Genomic DNA, 25,859 nt, shown 5'->3' with positions numbered 1-25,859 from the left:
TATATGCTCTCACCCCCCCCCGCCCCCCCACACACACGCACACACAAACACACACACGCACACACACGCAACTTCCTCACGCTATGTTGTGGCAGTAAATGAAACTGTCATGTGCGTGTCATTTTGTTATTATCTTGATGAAATGATTCCTATCATGACTGACCGGGGTCACACTGTAAACATGATGTCTGAGACAGGCAGATAGAAAAAGAAAAAGAAGGGAGAGGGAGCGACACACTGAGAGAGGTAGAGAGGTGAATGGGGGTAGATTGTGTGAGGTACAAGACTTGAAAAGCAAAAGAATTGCAGAAAACAAACACAAAAAGAAGAAAGAGCAGTCTGTGTGGGGGTTTTTTTTTTTGGGAAACTGTCAGCGGAGGGACCTCTGACTCACTATCAGCTCCAGCATCAGTCTCCCTGGCTCCAGACAACTGCGTATAGTAGCCTCCGTACTCATTCACACGCCTCCTTTGGCTCACCCAAATGCCCTTCTTTATTTACCACATTCATTTACGAGACATATGCCTGGACTTTATAAGCAGGTGCAACAAGTGTCGCTTTTCCGTTTTATTTTATTTTTTTGTACTGTAAAAATGCCTCAACAAAATGCAGTCAAAAGGCATCCCAAATTTTAACGCCATGCACTGGAGTTACATGGACAACAAAGCCTACGATCAGATAGGAAGGATAATGCAACTCTGATTTCAAAAAAGAAGACAGGGTAACGAATGCCCTCACAAAGAAGGGGAAGTCATGCTATCTTCCACTGTCACTTCTTTGTTTCTTCCTTCCTGGCAAAGATGAAGAATCTGCCGAAGTAATTCCTCATGTCCCTCCCATACATTCCCGCAAAGAGCATGACAGCCACTTCCGTCGGATAGAAAATGGATATTTGTGCCTGAGGGGGTGTTGGAAAGGAGTGGGCAGTTCGTGTTCCGGCTTATGGTTTCCTGACATCAATGTGGGAAGCTCTTAAATATCTCTCGGGGACAGACGGCAGGTAGATGCACAATGGACACAATAACATTTCTCCAGGGAGTGGTAAGCAGAGAAGAGACAGTAACCACAGTATGCTCTGTGGCGAAAAAAAAAGAAAAAGAAAAAAGATCTCAATCGCAACATGGCATCTTGAATGGGAACTTAAGTGAGGATGTGGCACAGGGAGGTCAATTTCATGAGGTGATTGTGTGTGCACCTGAGCTTTGGATGTTGGAAACGATGGATACAAATGTGAGTTCCCTTTTGGACTTTGAGTCATTTTTGGTCTGTGGAAACATGCTCAATTATAGTTTAGTCATTATTTACACAGACTTTGTATCAGTCTGTCGTTTTAGCTCTCGATTTAACGGTTGATCTGCGTACCTACCCTTACCTACGGTCATGAGCTATGGGTCATGAGCGAATGAACGAGATGCCGGAGGGGTTCCTGTGTGGGGTTTGCATGTGATCCTCGTACCTGTGTGGTGTGGCTTTTCTCTGGGTTCTCCGGTTTCCTCCTACAATACAAAAACATGCAGGGCAGGTTGATTGGGCACTCAAAATTGTCCCTAGGTATGAGTGTGAGCATGGATGGTTGTTCGTCTCTGTGTGCCCTGCGACTGGCTGGCAACCGGTTCAGGGTGTCCTGTGCCTACTGCAGCTGGGATGAAGCGGATTGGAAAATGGGGTTTCTTAGACCATAGATGGCAAATTTTTTGGTTTCAGTTTCTTTTTAAATGTATTCATTTCAGTTTCCTTTATTCTTTGAAATAATATTTAAAGAATTACACACCATGAGGTTCAGCCCAGTTTTTCTTAATAGTCCCCTTTGTCACTAAAGAAAGAGACAAGAAAGCCTTCAAATCAATGGCTCCCTCTAACTGGAACACTGTAACTGCTAATATTTGGTTGTTGTTTTCGCACCATATCTTTAAAAATACTGTAAGTATTAAAAGCCCAATTGTCAATGTTAACAATGATAATTGAATGTCTGTCATACTACATTATTTTGTTTTGATCTTATATCATGTTTATCTTACATTATCAGGAAAACAATTAAGAAACACATAGGCATACTAATGTATTGGACGGAACCTTTTGAGGACAAGCTGTCAGTAGTTTTGAAATAGTTCATATCGGAATATATAATCGGACCAACAGTGTTTTGGGGATTTTGGTCTCAAGCTACAGCTGTAGAGATCCGCGGCGGACAAAAGTGTACCTACTGGGTGACTCCGTGTATGTTTAGATGCACAGTAGTGTGACACATGTATGATATGGGGGCTTGGAATGTGCTGCCTGTGACGCGAGGATGAGGGGTCCTCTGACTGAGAGAATTCAGAAGGCCTACATGGCCCAGATTCCAATTCTGCCCCTTTGCAGGCCTTGGAATTCATGGGAATGTTTGCACGTGTGAGTGCTTGCATGAATCTGTAGTTCTCACTTTTCCACTACAGAGATGCCATTGTGTTCTCCAGCAATGGAATAAATGTTCAAAACTGTCCTTAGCTGCATACGTGGATCTCCAACAAATACACCTGTAATCTGTATAACTGCCAATTGTAACTCTCGATGGTATTTGGGCTGCATAGCACATCAAATGGATTTTATGGCCATTTTACAACCTGTATCCAATAAAGAACAGCATTTATTTATCCAATAAAGAATAGCATAAAATAGGCAGTGTCACGGTAGTCCGGGGTTCTGTGGACAGAATTGGATTCTTCAAACGGAGGCTCAAATAAGGATGGACAAAAACGTTTTATTAATTCAAAAATGCGTAAGACCGACAAAGTACAACAAAGGATGCTGGTTACAATAAAGCATGAAATCACTAAATAAATCAAAAAGGCTTGCAAGAGGCAAGGGTAAATATAGGCGAAATTTGCTTGACGTAAAAGGACAAGAAAACCCAAAGTGCATACAATACAAACCGAGACTACAATTATTAAAGAAAATACTGCTCACATGGAACAAAGACAATAGGAGGCGAGAAACTATCAGGCACAAATATTAAGCATCTAGCGAATCCGAGCAGTTAGAGACCGCGCCGACAGCAGTAGTGGGCGTGGCATAGCTTTTTAAAGGAAGTAGGTAATGAGGCCAGATTCGTGTCAGGTGCGGCTCGTGAGGAAACGCCCACTCTCCATTTAAAGACTTAGGAAACTAAGCAAACAGATCATGATAGGCAGAGGGGAAACTATAACCACACAACTCAACTCACAATCTTACGCTCTTGCAAATACCCAAACCGTTTAGTTTACTCATGTGAAAGATTTATACGGCCATCGTTCACAAGAAGCAAGATTGATGGAATAAGGCTCCGATATACCAGGCCAACCACACATTGTGATCGAGGGATGTCTTACATATACTGTCTAGATTTCCTCTTCCCTTCGCTGTCAAAACACATTGTTACCTCAAAACTGGACTTTTGTCACTTTTCAATTTGTTGGAAACAACTATGAACAAAAGCGGGCCACGTGAAGGATAGGATTACGAACAAATGGTTAAGGTGATAATTTCAAAACTAAAAAAATTGGAGGCTAAGTTTGAATCATATAGAAGCACCTATACAATGGTCACATCACAAAGTGCTGCCACTGCTGTTGTTGTTGAGCAACAGGACGAACTGGGTGTTTGGGGTTATTGGGGTGGTGGGTTGGGGTTGGAGGGGGTGGGTAGCGTAGGATTGGGGGGTTGGTTGGGAGATGTCTGGGAGGTCAACCCAACAAGACGATGCTGCCACTGTGTGCCACACGTGTGTTTCCCATCGGCCGGGAATTGTGCCACTGCGATGAAATTGACATGTCAAAGGAGGAGGAGGAAAAAATTTAATTGCTGCTTTTAACATTCATGGCACTGAGCCAAACTAAATATCTTCAAAATGACAGCAGCCATGTCTTCAGTACTATATGGCAAGATGTCCTTTTAATTGTATATACTCTATATGGAGCAGTGAAGCGGCTCAGTGAGGGAAGCGTTAAAGCAGCAGTGAGCCAGAAGTGGATATCAAACTAGATCCAAGTCTCCTCCTGTTTCTGCCATTCAACTAAATGAAGCCATCGAGTCCAACACTAAATCACACACACGCACACGCGCACGTGCACGTGCACGCACACGCGCACGTGCACGTGCACGCACACGCACACGCACACACACACACACACACACACACACAAAATCAGGTTTCATTACGTAAATTGCGCCTCGGAATCTGCATCACATGTGCCGGACAGAACCACCTATCAGGGATAACCCCCTGATATCTTTGCATAAGGAGCAAAATTGTAATCGTTCCGATGTCAACACCTTCATAAGACACAAAAATGAGAGGAAGAGCAGATTTGACATGTCATGTAAAGACCATGAAAATGTTAATGAACTACAAAGGCTCTTTTTGCCGACCCACAACAGCTGCCTGTCAGTCCCGTCCACATGTCGGAGGCAGTTGTATGTCATGTAGCTCACACTGCTCCAACACTTCCCTTTTCCATTACTGAAGTGCTTGACCTTTCACCCCTACCCCCTCCGTCTTATGTGTGGGTGGACAAGAAGCCGACATAAAAGTGTGTTATGTGCCCCGTGCGCAGTATAACAGTCTATGAAGACTTCCCACAGGGCATGAACGGGTTTCCCATGACATGACCCCAGACTGAACAGCCACTTTCTCCACCCGGACATCCGGCTGTCATTCTGCCCAAAATGACAATCCCTCCTTTCTGCCTTATCGCCTCTTTTCTCTTCCTCCCTATCTGCTTCCTGTGCTCTTTCGTATCCGAGGCGTCCCTGTGGACATTCTTGTCCAGGTGAAAGACTTCCTCATCCTCTCTTTTGCTCTTTGTGGCCCGTGAATGAGACACAAAAGAGAATAAGAGACGGCCTGATAAAGAGAGTTGCTTCTGACACAATGGGCAACACACCCCTCTCAGGAAGTCGAGAAGAGAAAGAAAACATCTTTAGAGGAAGGAGGAAGCGAAAGACAGCATTGTAGCCTCCTTCCTGCCCTTTTTATGTATGGCCGCACATGCACGTGTGCGTGCAAACTTGTGTGAGCACCAGAGGAACTGACAGTCAATGTAGTTGGTTTATTAACAAAACAAAAAATGGTAAAAAGCAAACAGACCTCACCCTCACAAACCATTTCGGCCCCATTGAAGGCTGCAAGCACCAGTCGCATTAGGTGGGATAAAAGAGCCTCTTTCATTGTGGCTTTGACTGCGGAAATGAGGTAAAGCAGAGACGATCTGACTGGCTGAATGCGACAGAAGACCTTACTGTCATGGTGACAGTCAAAAACAGCCAAGCTGTGGCTCAAAGCATTGCAAATAAAGAAAAGTCCTGGCCTGTAGGCAGAGATCTTTTTGCTTTCGACTAGACTTTGATATGGCCACAAGGCTCCTTGCAGATAAGCTGCCTTAAAAGGAACAAATCTGATGGACATTATGAGCTGTTTTGTTGGATGAAAGACAAGGGAGTGATTTATTTATTTGCTGGTGTGTTTGGAAATGAAGGAGATGAAGGCCTGAGGGGATGGCTTTCGTAACGGTATCAGGTTACGTTTTAAAAGCGTGAGATCAAGCACAAGGGCAACATGCATCTATGTAGGAATGCCAAGAGCACTCACAGTTGGTATTGCATGTCAAAAAACAAACAAAAAAGTCATTTTAACTACTTGAAATGTGACCATACTATATACATATTTTTTTCATGTTGTTTTCAACTCATGTAAGTAAGTGAGCAGTCATGGTTTTGTGCCTTGTTCAAGGGCACAGCGGTAGTGCTGAGAAAGCAGTCCCAATATCTGCAGCAGTTTACCAACCCCGCTGTCAGAAAATAAATTCCTTAAGAACTGAGCTATTGCTAACCTGATTATGATTATGATGCGTGCTAGTTTTAATTGTTGTGGATCAACGGATGTAAATCACTTGGTTGCTTATCGGTTTGTCTCACAGGCAACAGAAAATCAACGATGTGGCCATGGTGACTTGACATTGGCTTCACGCACTTTCCAAAATCTCACGTCAGATAATTCTCGCGTCATCCTTAGGCTGCGCACAGCTATTTGACAGCTTATTTGTATGCAAAGATGCAAGCTGTGATGTGATCTACTCAATTTCTTTCTTTCTTCGGCGTTTATGATTATATGGTAAATATCATCTATTCTGCAATTCCGACATATTTGAATGCATTTGATCGTATTGCTATCTAAATTGTTCAATTTGAGACAACGGGCCCTGCTTTTGTGCCCACGGGTGGACTTTTCTTTCTTTTGATATTTTGCTAGATTAGCACAGATAGAAAAGCGTGTTTGCTCCATTGTGGGAGGGAACACGTCTGACTCCCAATCAAACCGACTCTCAGGTCTTGCCTCCTCATTCTTGGCCAGCTTTGTCTGCCTGACCCATTTCACAACCGAAGCAAGGCCAACACTTGCCTGCTGATCCAATCTGAGAGTGTATTCACCCACCAGGGTGGTCTGTTCTGCACCCTGCAACATTTCTAATTGTAGTGCTGGCGGATGTGGCTCAGGTGAAGCTCCCAGCATGAGTCCGGCCATGTTTCATATGGCGTGATCAGTTGTTTTGTTGCGCTAAATCATCATACTTGTCAAGGAAGGCCACCAGCTTGAGATTGTCCACAAAGGAGCTATGGGCACATTCACACCCGCACACAGAGAGGCCTTTGATCACAGGAATGATAACATACTTCAGTGGTTCTGCTGACGGAAAAAACGGAAATATGATAAATCACACAATTGTAACAACCGCTTTACGTAACTCCACGCTCGGGCTGAAATTTGAAGCAGAGATGGGAAGAGAAGCGGCACAAGATAAAGGAACAGAGGGCCCGGGGAGATGAATGGAAATTTCACCCTCAAGACAAACACCTTGCCACGGTTACCCAATAAATCACTTTGCAAAGTCTTCAAATATCCAGAACACGTACCTGCACGCACACACAGACCGAACAACAGTGCATATCACATGCCATTGTTTATGTGAATATCAGAATGGATCGTGTGTCCTCTTTCACAATACTACTGGCCTTGGTTGTTACTTAAAAAGGGAGACATCAGATGACAGCTTTTGACAGTCATTCAACAGTTTGTGACGGGATAAGCAAGAGTCTCCTTGTCTTCAGGGCATCATTCAACATTAGGCAGAGATCTGAGGGGATGATATTTCCTGTGTGCCTCTGCGAAATGAAAAATGTATGAACCTAAAGGAATAAATCAACTCTTTTGGGGCACATGATGCTCCGAATGTAGGAAAAGGCAACCTTCAAAATATTCACAAGAAAAATTAAGAAGAAAAAAGTGTCCAACTAAACCTTATTTATTCACGGTCTTTGCAAAAATACATTCTATGTGCCAGTACAAGAGTCAAAACACGGTGCTCTGATTATTCATTTATTCATTTTCTGATCCACGTTATCCTCACAAGGGTCGCGGTACGCTGTGATTTAAAATTATCTCCATTTTGGAATAATCATAAGAGTACAGAGAAAAGGAAAAAGAGTGACCATTAAGCAGTTTCACACATAGTTATATTTCATATTTATAGAAGGAAAAGGTTACTGCCAACATTTAAAAGCTTTAAAACCAAAACAAACAAACAAACAAAAAAATCACTTGGAAAACGTGTACGGAAAAACCCTGAGTGCCACCGTGAATTGGACGACAGTTTGAGTTGCAATCGTCCAGATTGCACCTGGAGGCTTGAATCGAGGACATAAATGCAACGCTTCATTAGATCCTTGTTGCCTGAAATACACACACAAAAAAATCTGACTTTGTATTTTTGGAACAATCTATTTCTAACCAGCAAAATGATGAGCAACAAGCTGGTTTCCCTGTCTTCACTTACCGTATAAAAGAGTTGAGCAGTAACCAATTTGCAGGGACTGAGCCCTGCCGTAAAGAGCGAAAAACTGCGTATGATTGATGCCGCCCTAAAAAATGCCACTCTCCATAAATTCATTGAATGACCCAGGTTAAACTACAGACATTTAAACGCAAAGATAATTGAAGAAACAAAAAGTAGTTTATGGGTAGAACAAGAACAAGATACTGTATTTGAAAAAAAAAAGCTTTAAAAAGTGTTTCATCATACAAGTGGGGGCAAAAGCATAGCATTTAAACTCGATTTAAAAGCATTTAGCCACTTGAGGTGGCGATCGGCACCACTGAAGGTTCTGTCACCCACAAATTAAGGTAGTCATTTTTATTCATTCATTCATTCATTCATTTTCCGAACCGCTTCATCCTCACTAGGGTCGCGGGGGGTGCTGGAGCCTATCCCAGCTGTTTTCGGCAGTAGGCGGGGGACACCCTGAATCGGTTGCCAGCCAATCGCAGGGCACACAGAGAAGAACAACCATCCGCGCTCACACTCACACCTGGGGACAATTTGGAGTGTTCAATCAGCCTGCCATGCATGTTTTTGGAATGTGGTAGGAAACCGGAGTACCCGGAGAAAACCCACGCAGGCCCGGGGAGAACATGCAAACTCCACACAGGGAGGCCGGAGCGGGGATTGAACCCTGCACCTCTGCACTATGAAGTCAACGTCCTAACCACTGGACCACCGGGCAGTACTCTGATTGATTTTGCTTTATTGGAATACGCATTCAACGGAAGGATTTATCAACGTAAGGTGGCCGTCTTGTTCTGTGTAAAAGCTCTGCACGTCAAACACTAAGATGGCAGCCGCCATTAGTGAGTAGATGCAATATTTTAAGCAGCAGCTAATGAAGATATGCACAAAAGTTTTGACATCTCGTGTTTAAACACACACAAACCCACATAGCAATATTCTCCATGTGTGATGTGGTGGAGTTTAACCTGCAATTTTACCAACTGCATCTGCAGGCCTGGTGGAAAACAATATTGCAGGAGGTGTGAAAATGAATGACAGGCATCTCACTACACGGACCGCAGCCTCCAACAAACAGCAGTAATAGTGTCCAAGCTACATCTACACACGGAGTCTCACACAAGAACCCCATAAAATTGGAATAGAGAAGCCACATGTTCTAATTGTCGGACTCCTTCGTACATTGCCGAAGCTGCAAAATATTCTAGCTCTTTTTCTGTTTTCTGTTGCGGCCGTTTACTCACGCTGAAAGTGTCTGCACGCTGCAGCGCCAGCCGAAACAATGCACATGTGGTAGTCATCAATCATAATTATCATGGTTTAAAAAAGCCACAGCTGTTATTTGATTTTAAAAACAAGCCATAGCGCAGCGCCTTCCAACGATATGTCAAGTTGTCAGCAGAGGCCTTGGCCTGCGGAGGAGAAATGTCTCCTTGTCTCTCTCTGGCTTCCCAGCGAGCTCATTGGAGAGCAGAACAAACTGAGCCACACTCAACCTTTCCCTCTGATTCACCGTTGTGTCTTTATCTTAAAACATTTCCCCATTGCGGCTTGTTTAGTCTGTCAGAGCGAAGTCGCCGTTCTGGACTTTTTGCGCGACGTTTGTTTATGGCTTCTTTAATCAGGAACAGATAGTGGAGAGTTGTCTTCATCTGTAGGTGCATCCTCACAAGCGGAGTCAAGTCTATGTGTGTTGCGCGCGCGTAGCTTTACTGTGACAATGCCCTTGAAACGTAGCAAAGCAAATCAATTTTAGATTTATCATCTCATGTAACGATTAAGGTGTGTTGGCATATAACTTGAATGTCTGTATCATTTTTAAGAGAGGTCGGTCACGTTGTTATTGCTTATTTGTCGTTGCCACGGGAAATCAAGAACAAGTTGACTTTGTTGCATTCATTTTCAAATCTCTGAGTGGGGCTTTACAGAAAGAAAGAAAAGTAAAACACAAGACAAACATGTAGCATCACATCACCGGGGTGTTGTAATTGCGAGGGGAGACCAGTCCCACACTTCGGGTGAAATAGAATGTCTGGTATGCTAAAAGAGAAACGTTTTTCGTAAGAAGTAATTAGAAATGCAATTAATAAATATGTCAATTGTTGATAAGAGCGACTACGAAGGTGAATGAACTCGTGTGGTGTGAGGCTTTGGCTCTGATGGAGTTCAGTCTCCAGATGGGAGCGATTGAAACAAGATTTCAACTTTTTACTCATGAACTACAATTGAATTTGATCACATTTTCTATACGCCCCATTTCACTTTGAACTGTTTTTCTAATCAGTTAGACGCAGAGCCTGTTGTTGCCATGTGAGAGATGAAAAGCACTTCTAATATAATTTGTAATTCTGTCACTTGCGGAGGCCTGTAGCTTTCCACTACTTATTTATTTATTTTTAATCAGATCATTGCTACCTTTTTATGGCACATTGCCCCAGCATGTCAATGTGCATTTGCACTCTGAGCTGTTAACACAAGTCTATTATGCCATTCCAGTACAAATAAACATTCCAGAGACTCATTAAAACATAAGAATGGAACATATCAATAAGTAGCAGCCAAGTTGAGCGGAGTAATGGTAATTCCATGAGTGCAATTGGAAGATGAATGGCCTACTTTGCAGTGTGACACAATGTCATGAGAGAAACAGCTACTTTTCCTATTAACACAAGCTGATTGCACTCAACATAGGTGTACTTGAGTGACACCTTGAACACCTCGGAGCTCTATTGCGCACTTAGACTCCGGGGTGGGGTGGCTGGCAGTGGGGTGGTTCATAAGGAACATATTAAATGTCAGAGCAGCTATAAAAAGGCGATTTAATGATAAACATAACCATACCTGTCAACTTTTCGGAGCGCCAACCTGTATAAACTACCAAAAAAATCCTTATAAAGAGCAAAAAATCCTTATAACATACCAAAGCATTTTATATGTCAAAATAACGGCACAGAAAAAAACCCACGAAATTTTCAATGATATTTATTGTAGATCTCCATAATACAATGTCTGGTTAATGTCTAATCATCATTCTACTTAGTGGCATTACTGTGTTCAGAGTTGTATTTCGGAAATGAAAGCATTCGAGTAGACGAGCACCATTCTGGGCAAAAGCAAACGGAACTACCTGTTAGGGGGGGGGGGGGACAAAAAACGGAAATTTTCATAATCCGTATGATTTGTGCGATACGGCCATATACGTAAGATTCACCATAAAATCCGTATGAACTATGGCTAAACCGTATGAGCTGACAGGTATGCATAACACACCCCTTGGCAAAAGGTTATGCAAAATGTTGCAAACTCATGATACAGCAAGATACACCCCCCCCGCCCATGTATCCCACCTGCAAAAAAGTGACAGTGCTGAGTGTGGAACTGACTGCTTCACATTAGCACCGGATTAGTGAAATAGGAATATAAATCCGATTGTTTTCCCCACATGTCTCTACAGGGGAATATAAAGATCACACCAGTGTAACAATTTTCAAGCCAAGTTTGGCTGACTTGACAAACAAAGAGCCAGCGTAGTCACAAGTCAAAACTCTCAACTTTTGAGGGGCTTCCTGGAGCGCAGTTCACACTTGCTCGCCTGGCGGTCTGGCTTCATCAACAATGTTTAATATCAAGGCCACAAAGAAACCCGCATAGTGTGCGTCTCCGTCTTGAAGACTCAAGCAAGACTCTGAGGACTATAAAGGCATAGAGTGCTGACGTAACCCCGTTTTGCATGGTGTTTGTCAAACGGCCCGACATGACTGAGGTACAAGGTTAGAAGCGGTTTCTTCCACACGCTGACCTACACGTTGTCACTGTATAATTTCAAACTGTTGCACTGAAGGATCTGAGCGTTCACCTCCCTAACCCCAGTGACCCCCACCTGCGTCAACATCAACCCCCAACAAATGCTTAAGTTGCTGAAGGTGCCAAAGATTCAGAGAGGCGGAGCGTGTCTCCCTTATAGCAGTGAGCAGAAAGGTGGAATGACATGGCCTCGTTTGGGGGGGGCTACGGCGCTAGCTATGAAAAGAGACTGAGGGATCAGATCAGAGGAAAGTTGGAGTGAGACATCTGGAAAAGCGAAAGTCATTGCGAAGAGGAGGAAATTAGCTGCCCAACAAAGATTCACTGGTTAGGTTAAAGGAGGAGGAGGAGGAGGAGGAGAGGGAAATGTAGGAACATTTCCCTCTCCTCCTCCTCCTCCTCCTCCTTTAACCTTCACCGAACCACTGATCCTCTCTGTGTTTTACTCCCTACTATGGATGATTGATCACCATCTGAAATACAGCTCCTCAACATGTAATTTACACGGCCTGACACTCTTCAAAGACCATTGATAAGTGAGCCCGCGCGTTGATTGATACTTTCGTTCTGTTGTTTCTCTCTCCTCTCTTTAGGGATCTGAGCATGAATAACATCAGCAAGATCCAGCCGAGAGCCTTCCACCGACTGCACCTGCTAACTGAACTGTGAGTAGGGAATCCTTCAGCTCAAATGCAGTTAATAACCTCTGGTCACAACTCATACATGACAAGGAAGTCATAGCCTTGGCGGCTGATCTGCGCTTCCCTCAGTGACAGCGATTGATGGCTCTGGCCTGCCTCTCATCTCTCCTACTGAGAAACTGCCTGAAGCAAAACCTAGCGCGCTCTGGAATGACTGCTCAAAGGAACCTGATATTCATTTGGAGTGAATATTTTGTGCTTGTAGCGTGAAGCACGCCGCAAAAATCCCATGCAATGTTTCTGTCCCGCCAGCTGCGCAGTAAGCATAGCTCAAACACACGTATGTCTGAGTTGATGCAAAAACAGCTACACGAGCATCATTAAAACTGTTTTGCTATAGCTATTGAGACATCCATCATTGTGAATACTTGGAGTAAGTAATTTCAAGACTTTCTTTGATATATATATATATATCCATCCATCCATCCATTTTCCGAACCGCCTGATCCTCACTAGGGTCGCGGTGGGTGCTGGAGCCTATCCCAGCCATCTCCGGGCAGTAGGCGGGGGACACCCTGAATCAGTTGCCAGCCAATCGCAGGGCACACAGAGACGAACAACCATCCACGCCCACACTCACACCTAGGGACAATTTAGAGCGTCCAATCAGCCTGACATGCACGTTTTTGGAATGTGGGAGGAAACCGGAGCACCCGGAGAAAACCCACGCAGGCCCGGGGAGAACATGCAAACTCCACACAGGGAGGCCGGAGCTGGAATCGAACCCAGTACCTCTGCACTGTGAAGCCGACGTGCTAACCACTGGACTACCGGGCCGCCCCTATATATATATATATATATATATATATATATATACACACACACACACACACACACACACACACACAGTATTTCCCGAGGTGAAATGGTAAATTACCAAGCAGCAGATAGTCTCACTTTAAAAAATAAAAGACCCTGTCACATACATGCACTGCGGGGGTGATCGTGTGTTTTTAAGTGTATGGTTGCATACCCTAGAGCTGGATGTGTTTGTGGAACGGGCCGCTGTTTTTTTTTTCCCCAAACATATGCAATTGCAGCATGTAAAGCTCGGGGTAATGATGAGGAGTACTCGTTTACCTGCTAAAGATCTTGTTGACTCTAAATCACTTTCCAGCTGAAGAACATTGGGCCCTGTTATCAATAAAACAAGAAGAAACTTTAAGGATCCAATTACATAAATCATGTTACTTGTTATTTGTTGGCTGATAAGGATCATTTTTTGTCACAAAAATGGCAAAGAAGATTCATGATTGATTTATGTGGGAGGGAGCATGAGGGCTTGGATGCAGCACCACCAAAGACCAATTTTATTGTGTCATAGCGTCTTCACTCGCTCCAAATTGAGACAATCTTGATAGACGGAAGAAAAACACTTTGTCTGAAAACATTTTCTTCTTTCAATGAAGGGCTGAACAAACATTTGTGGTCAAGGGGAACATTGGATTTGGAAAACGGACAGATGGGCCACGGCATTCGTAAATGAGGTTAACTTCTTGGATATTTTTGTAAAATAAGCTAAATTGTTTTTATTTTATTATTTCAAAGAAAGGAATTAATCAATTAGGTTATTTTATAAAATTCAAGTCCATTTTATTTCCAAGCACCAATTCATCCATCCATCCATGATCCGAGTGTCAGGGTCGTCCAGTAGGTGCCGGACAGAAGTGGACTCTTAAAACACAGAGTCAGATTAAAAGGAACACAACAAATATTTATTCCAGAAAAAATGGCGCTAGGCCGACAAAGTACAAATAAAGACGCTGGTAAACACACCAGCGCAAAACGGGAGAAACAAAAAGCAAGGAAAGTATCAACGAAACTAGGTTGTCACAAAAGAGCAAGAAAACCAATTCAGGACCATGAAATGACAACAACTAGAAAAAGTAGAGAGAAAAAAAATGAGGAACAGGAAAAACGGAGCAAGATGAGGAACATCTTGAAAATTACAGTCATTTGTCGGCAGGAGAGTCCTGCAATAGTGGCTTGATTGCGATGCATGACAGGTGCACAGCTAACTGGAAATGTCCGCCGCTCAGCTGGACTTCAAAACAAAAACAGACAGATCATGTCACTGAGCCGCTTAACATCACGAGTGTTGCGGGCGTGCCGGAGCCCATCCCAGCTGTCTTTGGGCAGTCGGCGGCGTACACCCTGAACTGACTGCCAGCTAATCGCAGTGCACAAATTGACAACACAAGTTCTGGTTCATAAAAGAAAACCAAATGAACCCCACATGCGCAAGCACAGAGGCAAGGGAAAACTCACTTTAAGGAGTTTTCCTTTCTGTCGGTCTGAGTTGAAATGGAGAGCTGTAGTACGGAGAGCCTGAGGACAGATAAAGCGAAAAAAAAAAAAGATCAGAAAGGTTGAGTGGCCAGGGGAGGGGCGAGAACACAATGGGCACAACAACAGCTCCATTAACAACAATAATAGTCCCATGATGACAGCAACAATGGCAGTGATGCTCCATCCCCAACAACACCGTCCCCGGCCTCGCTACTGCCAACTACAAGCACATAAATGTGAAGGCGCAATGGTGCCACCGCCAGTTGCACCTCAACACGCAGGCAATTGATTTTCAATGAGATAAAATTAAATAAATAAATCCATCTTCACATTTTTTGTCGAAGGGAAAAACACTCCCCACCTCTTGTATCGAGAGATGAAGCATGGAAGCTCATGATACACACATTGCATTTACCAATACACACGGCAAAGACAAAAAAAGAAAAAAAGCAACCCTGGAGAAGCTGACGTGTGTGCGTCGTATTTGCTGCTAGCGCCAGAAGAAGGCAGGACGAGGCACGCTGCGACTGCTGGTGTGATTAATTCTTTGATGTTTGACTTTACATCTTTGCATTCCCACGCTCTCTGTATACACACCTCCATTCCAATTCATGTTAAAGCACTTCACTGCTATTTACTATTCACTCTGATTGCACGTCGATGCAATCTTGAGATACTCCCCCTTGATGTTTTTGACATGCGTTTTGGGGCAGTGCAAATCTTTCAAGCCACATACAGCAGTTGCCTCAGGTCCTTTTTCAAAGTTGCTCGTATGATATTGCATTTTATCTCCGTTTGTTTATTGAACATAAAAACATATACAGTAATAAATTGACGGAAAGTAAGGTAATAGTGAAAGGAAAGATTTCTGTCGTGCAGCTTATTCTTATGATATTACATGACATTTTAAACACGATTTCATCAAAGATGAAGCACCTAGGTGGTTTTAATGTGAGTGTTCAGTGGCCTGCAGCACATTCTCTACAAGTTTAGGTCTGACTCATCCCACACTCGTCTCATTAGGCCATACTTCGGAGTTGTTTTACGAAATCAAGAAATCTCTTTTTACTTGAAACACCTGCAAGGAACTGTCAACCGAACAGAGCACTAAAGGAGAAAGTTGCATGTCTAAAGATTGAGATTGAATTTGATGCTCATTATATCAGTATTGCGTACATTTGTATCTCATCAAGAGGTATGTTAACTGTTTTGTTAAGCGCTTTGTTACAGCCGCCGCTGTTGTGAAAGTGCTATATAAATCAGCATGTATTGTATTGTACTGTTTTGAGTTTCTACTCCAGTCACTCTCTCAATTGCCTTAATGTAATGTTCCGGTTTGACAGGAAGATTCATGAGAGTACAAATGTTATCACGCGGAGTTAAAACCAAACCAAAAAAAGAACCCAGCTCTGTGAACACAACACGAAGGTTATTATCTTGTAGTATTGGCCATCGTAGTCCTCCAGGTGCACACAAAGACAACTACAGCATCCAGAGCGAATGTATTTTTCCTTGATTCTGCCAATGGCGACCCTTAGATTCTTCTGCTTGCATTTGTTTACATAAACATCACATACACTTCCTGCTGACAGTTTTACAATACTTAATTTTAACGAAGACAGTTCCAGAGGTTAATGCCAGATTCAGTGGTTGACCCTGAGAGTGGACCTCTAAACAGAAGGCGAGATCAAGTTTCTGTTGATGGATAAAGGGTGTTAAAATGTAATCTTACGTGCTTCTACAGACACTACAAACCACAATCTTTTATCAGGAGAGCATATCGTCCTTTTGGCTCTGCTGCGACATTAGCTTAAAGAAAGAAAGAAAGACTATTCAACGCAAACTGAAATATGGAGGTTGCCCCTTTGCTAATATTGAGCAAATTGAGGTAGGTGGGCGTGATAATACATTGGTTAGGCCAAACAGCTTATCCAAAATAGTAAAATCATTGTGGTGTATTTTGTTTAATCGAGGAACCACTTCACTGTGGTGAACCATTCTGAAGTTTTGGATTTGAGTTTTCATCCATGCAGCTCAAGGGCCAAGAAAAGTCCAAACTATCCTGAAATCAAATTAAAAGAAAAGAAAAAACAGCTGTGACAATGCTTTGACAAGAGCAAGGTCGCTTTTCATTAGAATGAGATTGATTTAGAATGATTATGAAAGCCAAAGTGCGGAACATTTACCCATATGCACATATGCACATCTATACACAGACTGATGTCATGGAAACTCCGCGTCAACAGAGCGCTACGGGTGCTTTGATGATGTCGATCAAGACCATCAAAACATATTTTCACTATTCGTCTTTACTTTTGATGTAATAATCCATTTGACAAATAAAGTATCCAATGAGCGCTCAACTCCATTCTGACGCAATTTTGGCATCGGTGCTGCAGCTAATGGGGAAAGGCTGGTTGGCTGAGATACGAGCAAATCTTACCAAATAACGGCTGCAACTGCGTGTTTCCAGAATCAGCAAAAGAAACCACCATTCAACCGCGACTACAGGGACCATTCTTAATGTTGCATTTAGTGCAGACTACTATAAATCGGCAATGCATCTGGAGCTGATCCTTTACTTCAGCAGGAAGATGCCCGAGGACAGAGAGAGAGGGGCTTAGATCTCATTTATGGGTCCTCGAACGAAACAGTTACTCCTGTTAAAAAAAAAAAAAAAAAGCCTATTGGAATTGTCTCTTGTGGCCATCTTGAGCAATGGCAAGTAAATAAAACCGAGAAAGGGCTTTATTTTCTGTCATTGCACAATACGAATAAATCATGTACTAAAAAACCTGCACTGATCTCTCTCTCTCTCTCTATATATATATATATATATTTAAATATACTTCTTTTTTTTTGCAAAGTCATGCTGTGCATTCGATGCACCTGAGGTCTTTACTGCGCTTCTATCGGCATGACTAATCAAACTATATGTGAGATTGTGTCTCTATTCATGCTGATAAACACAAACTTCAAGAGTGTGAGAATTGGCGGATACATGTGGGGCCGAGTGGTTCGCCAGCGCAGTGAGTCTGCCTGACACATATTTGACAGGAGTATCAGATGTCAGCGAGAGTTTGCTCACAGCGCTTGTCTGTTACCATCTGGGTGATAGTGGTGATGGTGGTTTGGAAGGGCCGCCAATATTCTATCAGGATGTAATTTGCACATCAGGGCCGTCCGCCTAAAGACCAAGAGTGCGAGGAGGAGGAGGAGGATGCCAGTGTGTAACATGTAACGTGTGCTTGTGTTTTTAACAAAAGTGGGTGGTCTCAAGCTGTGAAGCGCAAATCTGTGTTTAAACGGCGCTTGCAGCTTCTGACCTTGGCAGTTACACTGCTGGACTCAATGCTATTTATTTGGACATCTTATCCACGCTCACAAATGACCATTAGGTGCTGTGTTTGATAAACAAGCTGATTGGATTGCTTGTATGAATGCGTGTGGTTTTTCTCCCATGATATCCTCAAGGTTCCTTAGACTGAGCCCAATTTAAATCAAGGACATGGAAAATAGCACAAGCTGTCACACAACACACATGTGCACAAAAAAAAAAGAAAAAGAAAAGGATACACCTTACGACACATGCGCACACCCATACATATAAACATTCACAAAGGAAGACAAGCCAATACTTAGTTTGGGCACTTACTAAGCTAAGCTAAGTTTTATTCAAATCAGACAATCGACAGTCATCAGTTCCCCCTTTTGATTGCTTAAGGTTTTAGTGCGCGCTCGGGCCAACAGCAACCACATTGAAATGAATCGAATATTATTTGCATACTGCCCCAACACTCACCCCAAAGCACTGAGATGAAGTAATGGCAGCGCTCGATCCCTTCAGCCACAAGTCCAGAACGAAGCAAAAGGCAGCATTTTCTTATGAGACTCGTAAACTTTGATGGACTGTATATTCCTGCACTTAATTTTGCTCTCACTTTTCTGATCTCTATTTTGACCTCCAGGCGAATCTCTGGGAATCGGCTGAGGTATATTTCAGGTCATGCTCTCCAGGGTCTCCACAACCTGAAAGTTTTGTGAGTAATTCCTTCATCATTTCCACAGCAATTTTATGGCTTCAGTCTTCTTGCCATGCTGCTTGGCTTTTGTATCAAGTATTTCGAGTGTGTTCTCAGCTTGACTACTATACACAGGTCTGTGCGTCATGAAATACCCCAGCATGGTTCAATTAATGACTGCGTTTTTTTTTTTTTTGTAAGTCAAACACCTTCACAGGTGTACTGCAAGGAGTCCCGCCACCCACAATGATTACAAGGGACAGAGAAGCCACCATCAATGTTTACGTCTGCTGCAAATACTACAAGTGACAAATTAGAAAAATGTGCACAGCAGCAATAAAACTTATAGGACAGCCAGAAGTGGGAGGGCAAAAGATAATAAAATGTGAGCACTTTTAGTGGGTATTGGACAAGGTGAATCTCTGTGGGAATCGGTGGAGGTCTACGTTAGGTCGCACGAGCCAGGGTAATCACAACCTTCAACATTTTGGGAGTAACTTTTTCCACTTTTCCAAACCAATTTCACGGCTTCAATCTTCTTGCCATGCTGGTCTCTCAAAAATTTGAGGTGGGATTGTTCTGTTCAATATACTATACACAGGTCAGTGCATTGTTAAACTGCTCTGTCAAGATTTAATACATTTCTTCCATTCCTGTAAATGTCACTCACAGAGAGTTAAAAATGTGCTACAAGGGCCTCCTGGTCATGCCACCCACCATGACTACAACAAGGTGACAGAGAAGTCACCATCAAACTATTTCTATGCATGCTGTTCATCCTAGAGAGAGAGAGAGAGAGAGAGAGAGAGAGAGAGAGAGAGAGAGAGAGAGAGAGAGAGAGAGAGAGAGAGAGAGAGAGAGAGAGAGAGAGACATTGATCTATGCCGATATAGATATAGATACTGTATTTATCAGTGTGCCTGTAAACACTCTCATGAATGGACTCGCTTCTGGTTCCCAAAGAGTCCAGGTGCAAGTAATTCAATGTCCTGAGGGGAGAAAAAGTACACAGAATAGGTAGGGGAAAGGGGCTCATAAAATGTTTCCTGTGGGTTTGATGATCTTGCTCAACCAATTCAGTCCAACAACACAGTACAGAAGAACACAGGTATCTGCATGTTTAAGGAATCTGTCAGGTGTCCGGAAGGATACTGGACAGATCAGGGGCTTTGAACAAAAGTATATTTATTCATAAAAATGCAAGACCGATAAAACTACAAGGAACGACGCTGGTAACAAAGAACCAGGAAAAGGCGAGACCAAACCAAAAGGGCTTGTAAAAGGCAAGGAGCAAGAAAAATGCCAACTCAGGACAAGAGACGCCGATACGCAAAGAACATAAACCAAGAATACCCAACAAGAAAAATACAATGAATTCCTCGGCAAAGGCTACGAGGGGAAAAAAACCCCAGACAATGTCTCGAGAATTGAAGTACTTGAGGACAGTCGTGAGCAAGGCATAATAATCCGACATGCAATTGTCGGCGTGGCATGGCTTTTAAAGGAGATTTGAAAGAAGGCCAGATTCGGGACAGATGCGACCCGTGAGTGAACGCCTACTCTCCAGCTGGAAACTAAAAAAAAACAAAACAAACAAGACAGGATCATGACAGAAAACACATTTAATACTTTAGACTTCGATAACATTTCTGACATCCCATTCGCGAAATGTTTTCTTACAATTGTTTAAGCAAAATTGAATATGATCAAGTGTGAACCATTTTTCCAGGGGATTGCAGGTGGGAGCTGTTATTAATTAAAACTACCAAACTCTACCTTATACGGTATGCGAAATGACATGAACCCATGACTTGCCAGCTGTTCAACACAGTTCTTGATAAAGATCTTTAAATGTTAGATTTGAAAATTGAGTGTCATATTTAAGGATCCACCCACACCCTGAGGAAAAATGAACTCTACTTGAATCCAAGCCAACTATGGATGTGACCTCAGAGTAGTTTAGCTTCCTTCCTGAAATCATTAGGTTTATTGAGCTGTTTCAAAGTAAAATGCATGGCTGACCCTGTATATCCAATTTCCGAACCGCTTGATCCTCACTAGGGTCGCGGGGGGTGCTGGAGCCTATCCCAGCCGTCTTCGGGCAGTAGGCGGGGGACACCCTGAATCAGTTGCCAGCCAATCGCAGGGCACACAGAGACGAACAACCAACCACGCTCACACTAACACCTAGGGACAATTTAGAGCGTCCAATCAGCCTGCCATGCATGTTTTTGGAATGTGGGAGGAAACCGGAGCACCCGGAGAAAACCCACGCAGGCCCGGGGAGAACATGCAAACTCCACACAGGGAGGCCGGAGCTGGAATCGAACCCGGTACCTCTGCACTGCGAAGCCGACGTGCTAACCACTGGACTACCGGGCCGCGACCCTGTATAATAAACTGCAAAATTTGCTGGAAATGGAGTCTGTTCATTACACAAACACACATATAGGTACACATGTATACACACCAACTCGCACACAGTACAGATGTGACATACATCAGTGTCTTACCTTAATGGTATATATACTGTATATATATATATATATATGTCATTAGGGGTCAGGTTCCAATCACTTTGGAATTATTTGTGGCCTCAGGTGCCCTCACCATATATATATATATACACAGTATATGGGGGGAAACAATGTATCACTACTCAGTAGACAACTGTAGTTGTTGGTTTACATTCAAACTTAGCTTGTAGCGAACATGAGTCACATTATGCACACTGTAATTGCGAGATAATAATTTCAGCATCTCAGCCAGTGACAGATATGAGCTTGACGTGCTCATACAGGTCGTTGGATTCGTTGGTTCGATAGTTAACATTTATCACTCTTAACTCATTCACTCCCAAAGACGTTTTTAGACGTCTTTTCAGACTTGGTCTAGAATTGGCTGGTACTGAATGAGTTAAGAACTGCTGCTAAAACATAAAAATCGTAAATTGTGTACTCAGACGTAAGCGTGAAGAAGGGTATTGAAATGTATGCTTCGGCAGCTAGGACAGAGACATATGTACAGATGTCCTACTGTACATTGAAATACAGTTCTTGTTCTTTGGTCATCACAATTTTTTTCTAGGTTTACCTAAGCAACAACAAAAAACTAAATGTTCATCTTATTGCTCCAGGAATCAATCAATTCAATAATGGTATTGCACCCATGCAACTTCACTACCACACTGCTTTTCTGGTACATCAATAAGACAAGCAATGCCACGGGCCTGGGCTTGCAAGGCTGAGCCTAAGTAACCTCAACGGAAAGGAGAAACAGAGAGCAGGAGGGGAAGTAGAGTGTTCAATTGCTTGCCCCCCATTTCCTTCCTTGCTCTTTTCTTCTGAGAATGACATCAACAGCCCACCCAAGGAGCGTCTCCTTTCCTCTACCTACACTGACCTGTTCCTATTAGGGGTCAGGTTCCAATCACTTTGGAATTATTTGTGGCCTCAGGTGCCCTCACCATTTGCTGATCCTTTTCGAATGTCACTGATGCCTTTATTTTGTTTTGTTCAGAATGCTGCAAAACAACCACATTGAAAGACTTCCCCATGATGCTCCGTGGGACCTACCAAACCTGCTTTCACTGTGAGTCCAACATACGCACGCGCGTCTATACTCACCCCTCACTCAGCAGGAAATGAAAACTGCTCCGATCCCCACCCGCGCATATCTCAGCTGTACAGTACCGGTGACACATTGCATACCGTCGTCCAATATCGCCAAAAGAGCCTCTGCATTCAGCACAGAGCTGTCTGACTCTCCTGGCTGTGCAAACACACTTCATGGTAGCATCTGGAAGCCATGAGGCAAACAGCAGACACTGCAGGCCAGGGAGAACATCTCCAATGAGCTGTGAAACCACCTCATTTTCCATTAATTCCCCCACTCTTCCTCTTCCACTCTTCTTGCACCACCCACACTGCTATACCGCTTGGTTTGCTAATGAGTGTTTGGTGGCTTAATTGTCTCATCCGCGGGGTCAATGTATGTGTGCCAGCATGTATGCTTTGGGGTGTGTGCATGTGGAGCTCATCTGTAACTCCTCAACCTGACCCGTCAATCTCAATATTTTATCATGGACAAACTCCACCTGCCTTCTTCCCATGTGAGTAATTCATGCATTCTAGCACACGAAGCCATTTTCCCTGTTTGGAGATTGGTGAAGTTGTCGGAAGCCATCCACCTGCTTACGTGCCGGATCTTTTGTTGCTCCGTTGTCAAAAATTCCTTTTTCTGTATTTGCCTTCAATATGCCGCACTAATGTGTTCAAAGTCAACCGTGTGTGTGTGTGTGTGTGTGTGTGTGTGTGTGGTCTTTGAACAATTACGCCCCTTAGAGATGGCTTCAAGTCGAGAAAACACGCGTACACAATAAGCCCCTGCGTAGAGACCCAGTACCTTGTCATTATAAGTAATGATAAGCCCAGCATAGAAAGATTAAGGTAAAAAGGCTTTGGAAAGCAAATCTTGCCGGCGTCTCTCAGTTACGTGAAACACAAGAAAGCACGGCATCACAGTACAAAAAAGCCTTTCATCCAAAACAAATGATCACTTGATCTCAAACAAGAATTATCTTGTCTCCACAGAACTAAAAACATGAAGAAAAACACGTCCTTATATATCAAAGTCAGTGAGATCAAATAAGGTAAAGGAAAAAGAACATAATTAGAAGTCTGGAGAATTCAAATAAGTCGGCACAACTCCTGGATTGTGTAAGGGAATGTTCTCCTTCCCGTTCCCATAATCAGACTTCAGACTTTGATGTAATAGACAGGATATATTGCTGCTTTATTGGTTTCTGTGAAACATTCCTGGTTCTTACTAGACCTTCTGGAGGGAGACCTGGCAGCTCCACTCTGAGGAACATTTATTTTGCCCTGGAGAGCAGTCCGGAAAGTTGTAGGGTCTTCCGCAGCTTTCATCTGGCGATTTGGGTCAAAGACAATGTCCACACATGATGTCGGGGGACGATGTTAAGCACAAAAAATAGGCGTTAAAAAAAAAAGCTCGCTTAGGAAGTAGAAATAACATGATGCTGATCACGTGAGCGCATTGAAAGCCAGTGTATACAGTTGCCTCTCCCGGTGGCGAATGCCCGCGGGGATCAAAGCCCAGAGTTCTTCATTTCAGATTTCACTTTGACGTTTCTGTTGGTTTTGGCGAAGCCTCGAACGGGCGACGAGGCGCAGCAGGAGCTGCAGCACAAAACTCCAAAGAATCACAGTTCACAAAATAACCAAATGTTCATCTGTGAGTTGACGAGTCAACAATGGCTGTGAGTTCTTTGATGTAGACATGTAACTACATGAAGAACAATGAACGCGTGAAGGGCCAAAAGAAGAACAGAAAGCGGATGTGGCCTTGGATTCTCATCTTTGCCCCCCGAGGTGACCATCCATCATATCAGCCTGGACAGTGCATGCACATTACTAGATTTCCTTGCTGTTTATGTCACACTCATACCACCGAGTGTCCTCAAAGCAAAGGTTTGTTAGCTTTAGTTGGCTTGAAGGGATGAAAGACCGAATGCTTGTGTATGCCCAGTTCAATAAATGAATCATTGGAAAGTGAACAATGTTTGTGTCTCAGTCATTGCTTGCCAGGATGTGATGGTAACAGCAAATTCCAAGCGTGAAAGAAAGTCAGAAGGAAGATTGTAAGGCTTTTGACACTCCCTTCTTGTTAAATTTCCCAGGACACCGAGGTATTAATAACAAACACGTTATTCAGAATAGCTACTGTACAGGCCCGTACTGGTGAAGCTCAACATGTTGTCTTTTTGTCTTTTTGCACAGAAGAAAAGACAAGTGCTTGAGATAAGAGCAGAATGAACCATGCGCAATTCTCATAATTATACTCCTGGAAGCCGCAGCGTTTTAATACCGCAACACATCACCACAAGATTCATCTTCTAACCCCACAGGCGTCTGGATGCCAACCTCCTGTCTGAAGTTCCTGCTGGCGCCTTCCGAGGGGTTCCTGCTCTCAGACACCTGTGGCTGGATGACAATTCCCTGACAGAAATCCCAGTCGTCGCCCTGGATGCTCTACACTCCCTTCAGGCCATGACCCTGGCCCTCAACCAGATCACGCATATTCCTGATTATGCATTTGCCAACCTCTCTGCACTTGTTGTACTGTGAGTACGGAATGCATTTGTTGGGTGGATTAAGGTGGCGATGTATGCAGTTTGTCTAAGAGACCAGAAGGTCAGATTCGCTAAAAAAACACTTGTGGCCTTTACCTAGACATCTCCATAACAACTGGATCCAGATCATGGGAATGAGATGTTTTGAAGGTTTACATAGTCTGGAGACTCTGTGAGTATCTCACACAATTCAGAGGCATGAACCAGAATGATTTCATGAGAATGGTGCATTCATTTACCCATAAAGATGCATTCTCCCAATCTTTTTGCTCTCCTGGCTGAGCAACACTCGCGCGCGGTTATAATACATAGTTTACCGATGCACAAATCTAACCCTGGAGACCAAGATGAAGTGCTTGCACGGCTTCCACAAACATTCCCATGAAAATCACGTATTAGCAAGTATCACCATAAAGTCTTTATGGTAAGAGTTTACAGCAACCACATTGATTTATTACCACAGCAAAACTTTCTGAAATACACCCTCACTTTGATCTACTTCCATTGCGTGTCTTGTTTTGTGTTCTGAGGTATTCTTAAATCTTAGGGCTAAGCATGCCAAAAAAAGAAAGAAGGACCATTAAATTAATTTGTCAGGTGTTGGAATAAAGGTTGTTATTGTATTACATCATTGAGGAATGCAGAAGTCAAAATTCTCTCAGATACATTCGGGAAGGGAGAAGCAAACACACAAATATGCAAGGTGCAGAAAAGTACGATCTTAAAGAGAAGGGGGTGGGGGGTGAAACCAAATATTAGGACTCGAGACTGGTACCAATTTGGGTGCGTCGGCAAACAAATTTTACAATGGTACACAGACAAAAAATAAAATAAGGGATTATTAGGGAACATGCATTTGTGTGCGTTACTAAGAGTCCGTGAAGTCCCTAAGCCCATATCACGCCATTTAAAGAGCCCTTGTAGCGAACCGAGATAGACAAGAGAAGCGAAAAAAGTGATCGAATGACCGGAGCTGAACTGATTGTGCTGAAGTGTTGTGGCTACAAGCTAAAAGGAAAGACAGGTGATATTG

At 43.2% G+C, this 25,859-nt stretch overlaps 1 protein-coding gene across 1 annotated transcript in view; it reads left to right on the top strand.

Moving 5' to 3' along the window:
• lgr6 (leucine-rich repeat containing G protein-coupled receptor 6) overlaps positions 1 to 25,859 on the top strand; it is a 38,476-nt gene that overhangs the window by 3,267 nt on the left and 9,350 nt on the right. The window contains exons 2-6 of the mRNA XM_086116223.1: positions 12,254 to 12,325; positions 18,619 to 18,690; positions 22,192 to 22,263; positions 24,602 to 24,817; positions 24,927 to 24,998. Coding sequence (XP_085972349.1) covers positions 12,254 to 12,325; positions 18,619 to 18,690; positions 22,192 to 22,263; positions 24,602 to 24,817; positions 24,927 to 24,998 — 504 coding nt within the window. The remainder of the gene's footprint in view (positions 1 to 12,253; positions 12,326 to 18,618; positions 18,691 to 22,191; positions 22,264 to 24,601; positions 24,818 to 24,926; positions 24,999 to 25,859) is intronic.

The sequence above is a fragment of the Hippocampus guttulatus genome, chromosome 1, assembly GCF_054856545.1.
Source record: "Hippocampus guttulatus isolate MCC_2025c chromosome 1, RoL_Hgut_1.0, whole genome shotgun sequence".
NCBI classification, from domain to species: domain Eukaryota; kingdom Metazoa; phylum Chordata; class Actinopteri; order Syngnathiformes; family Syngnathidae; genus Hippocampus; species Hippocampus guttulatus.
The sequence above is the reverse complement of the archived record's forward strand: the minus strand, read 5'-3'. Positions and strand labels throughout refer to the sequence as shown.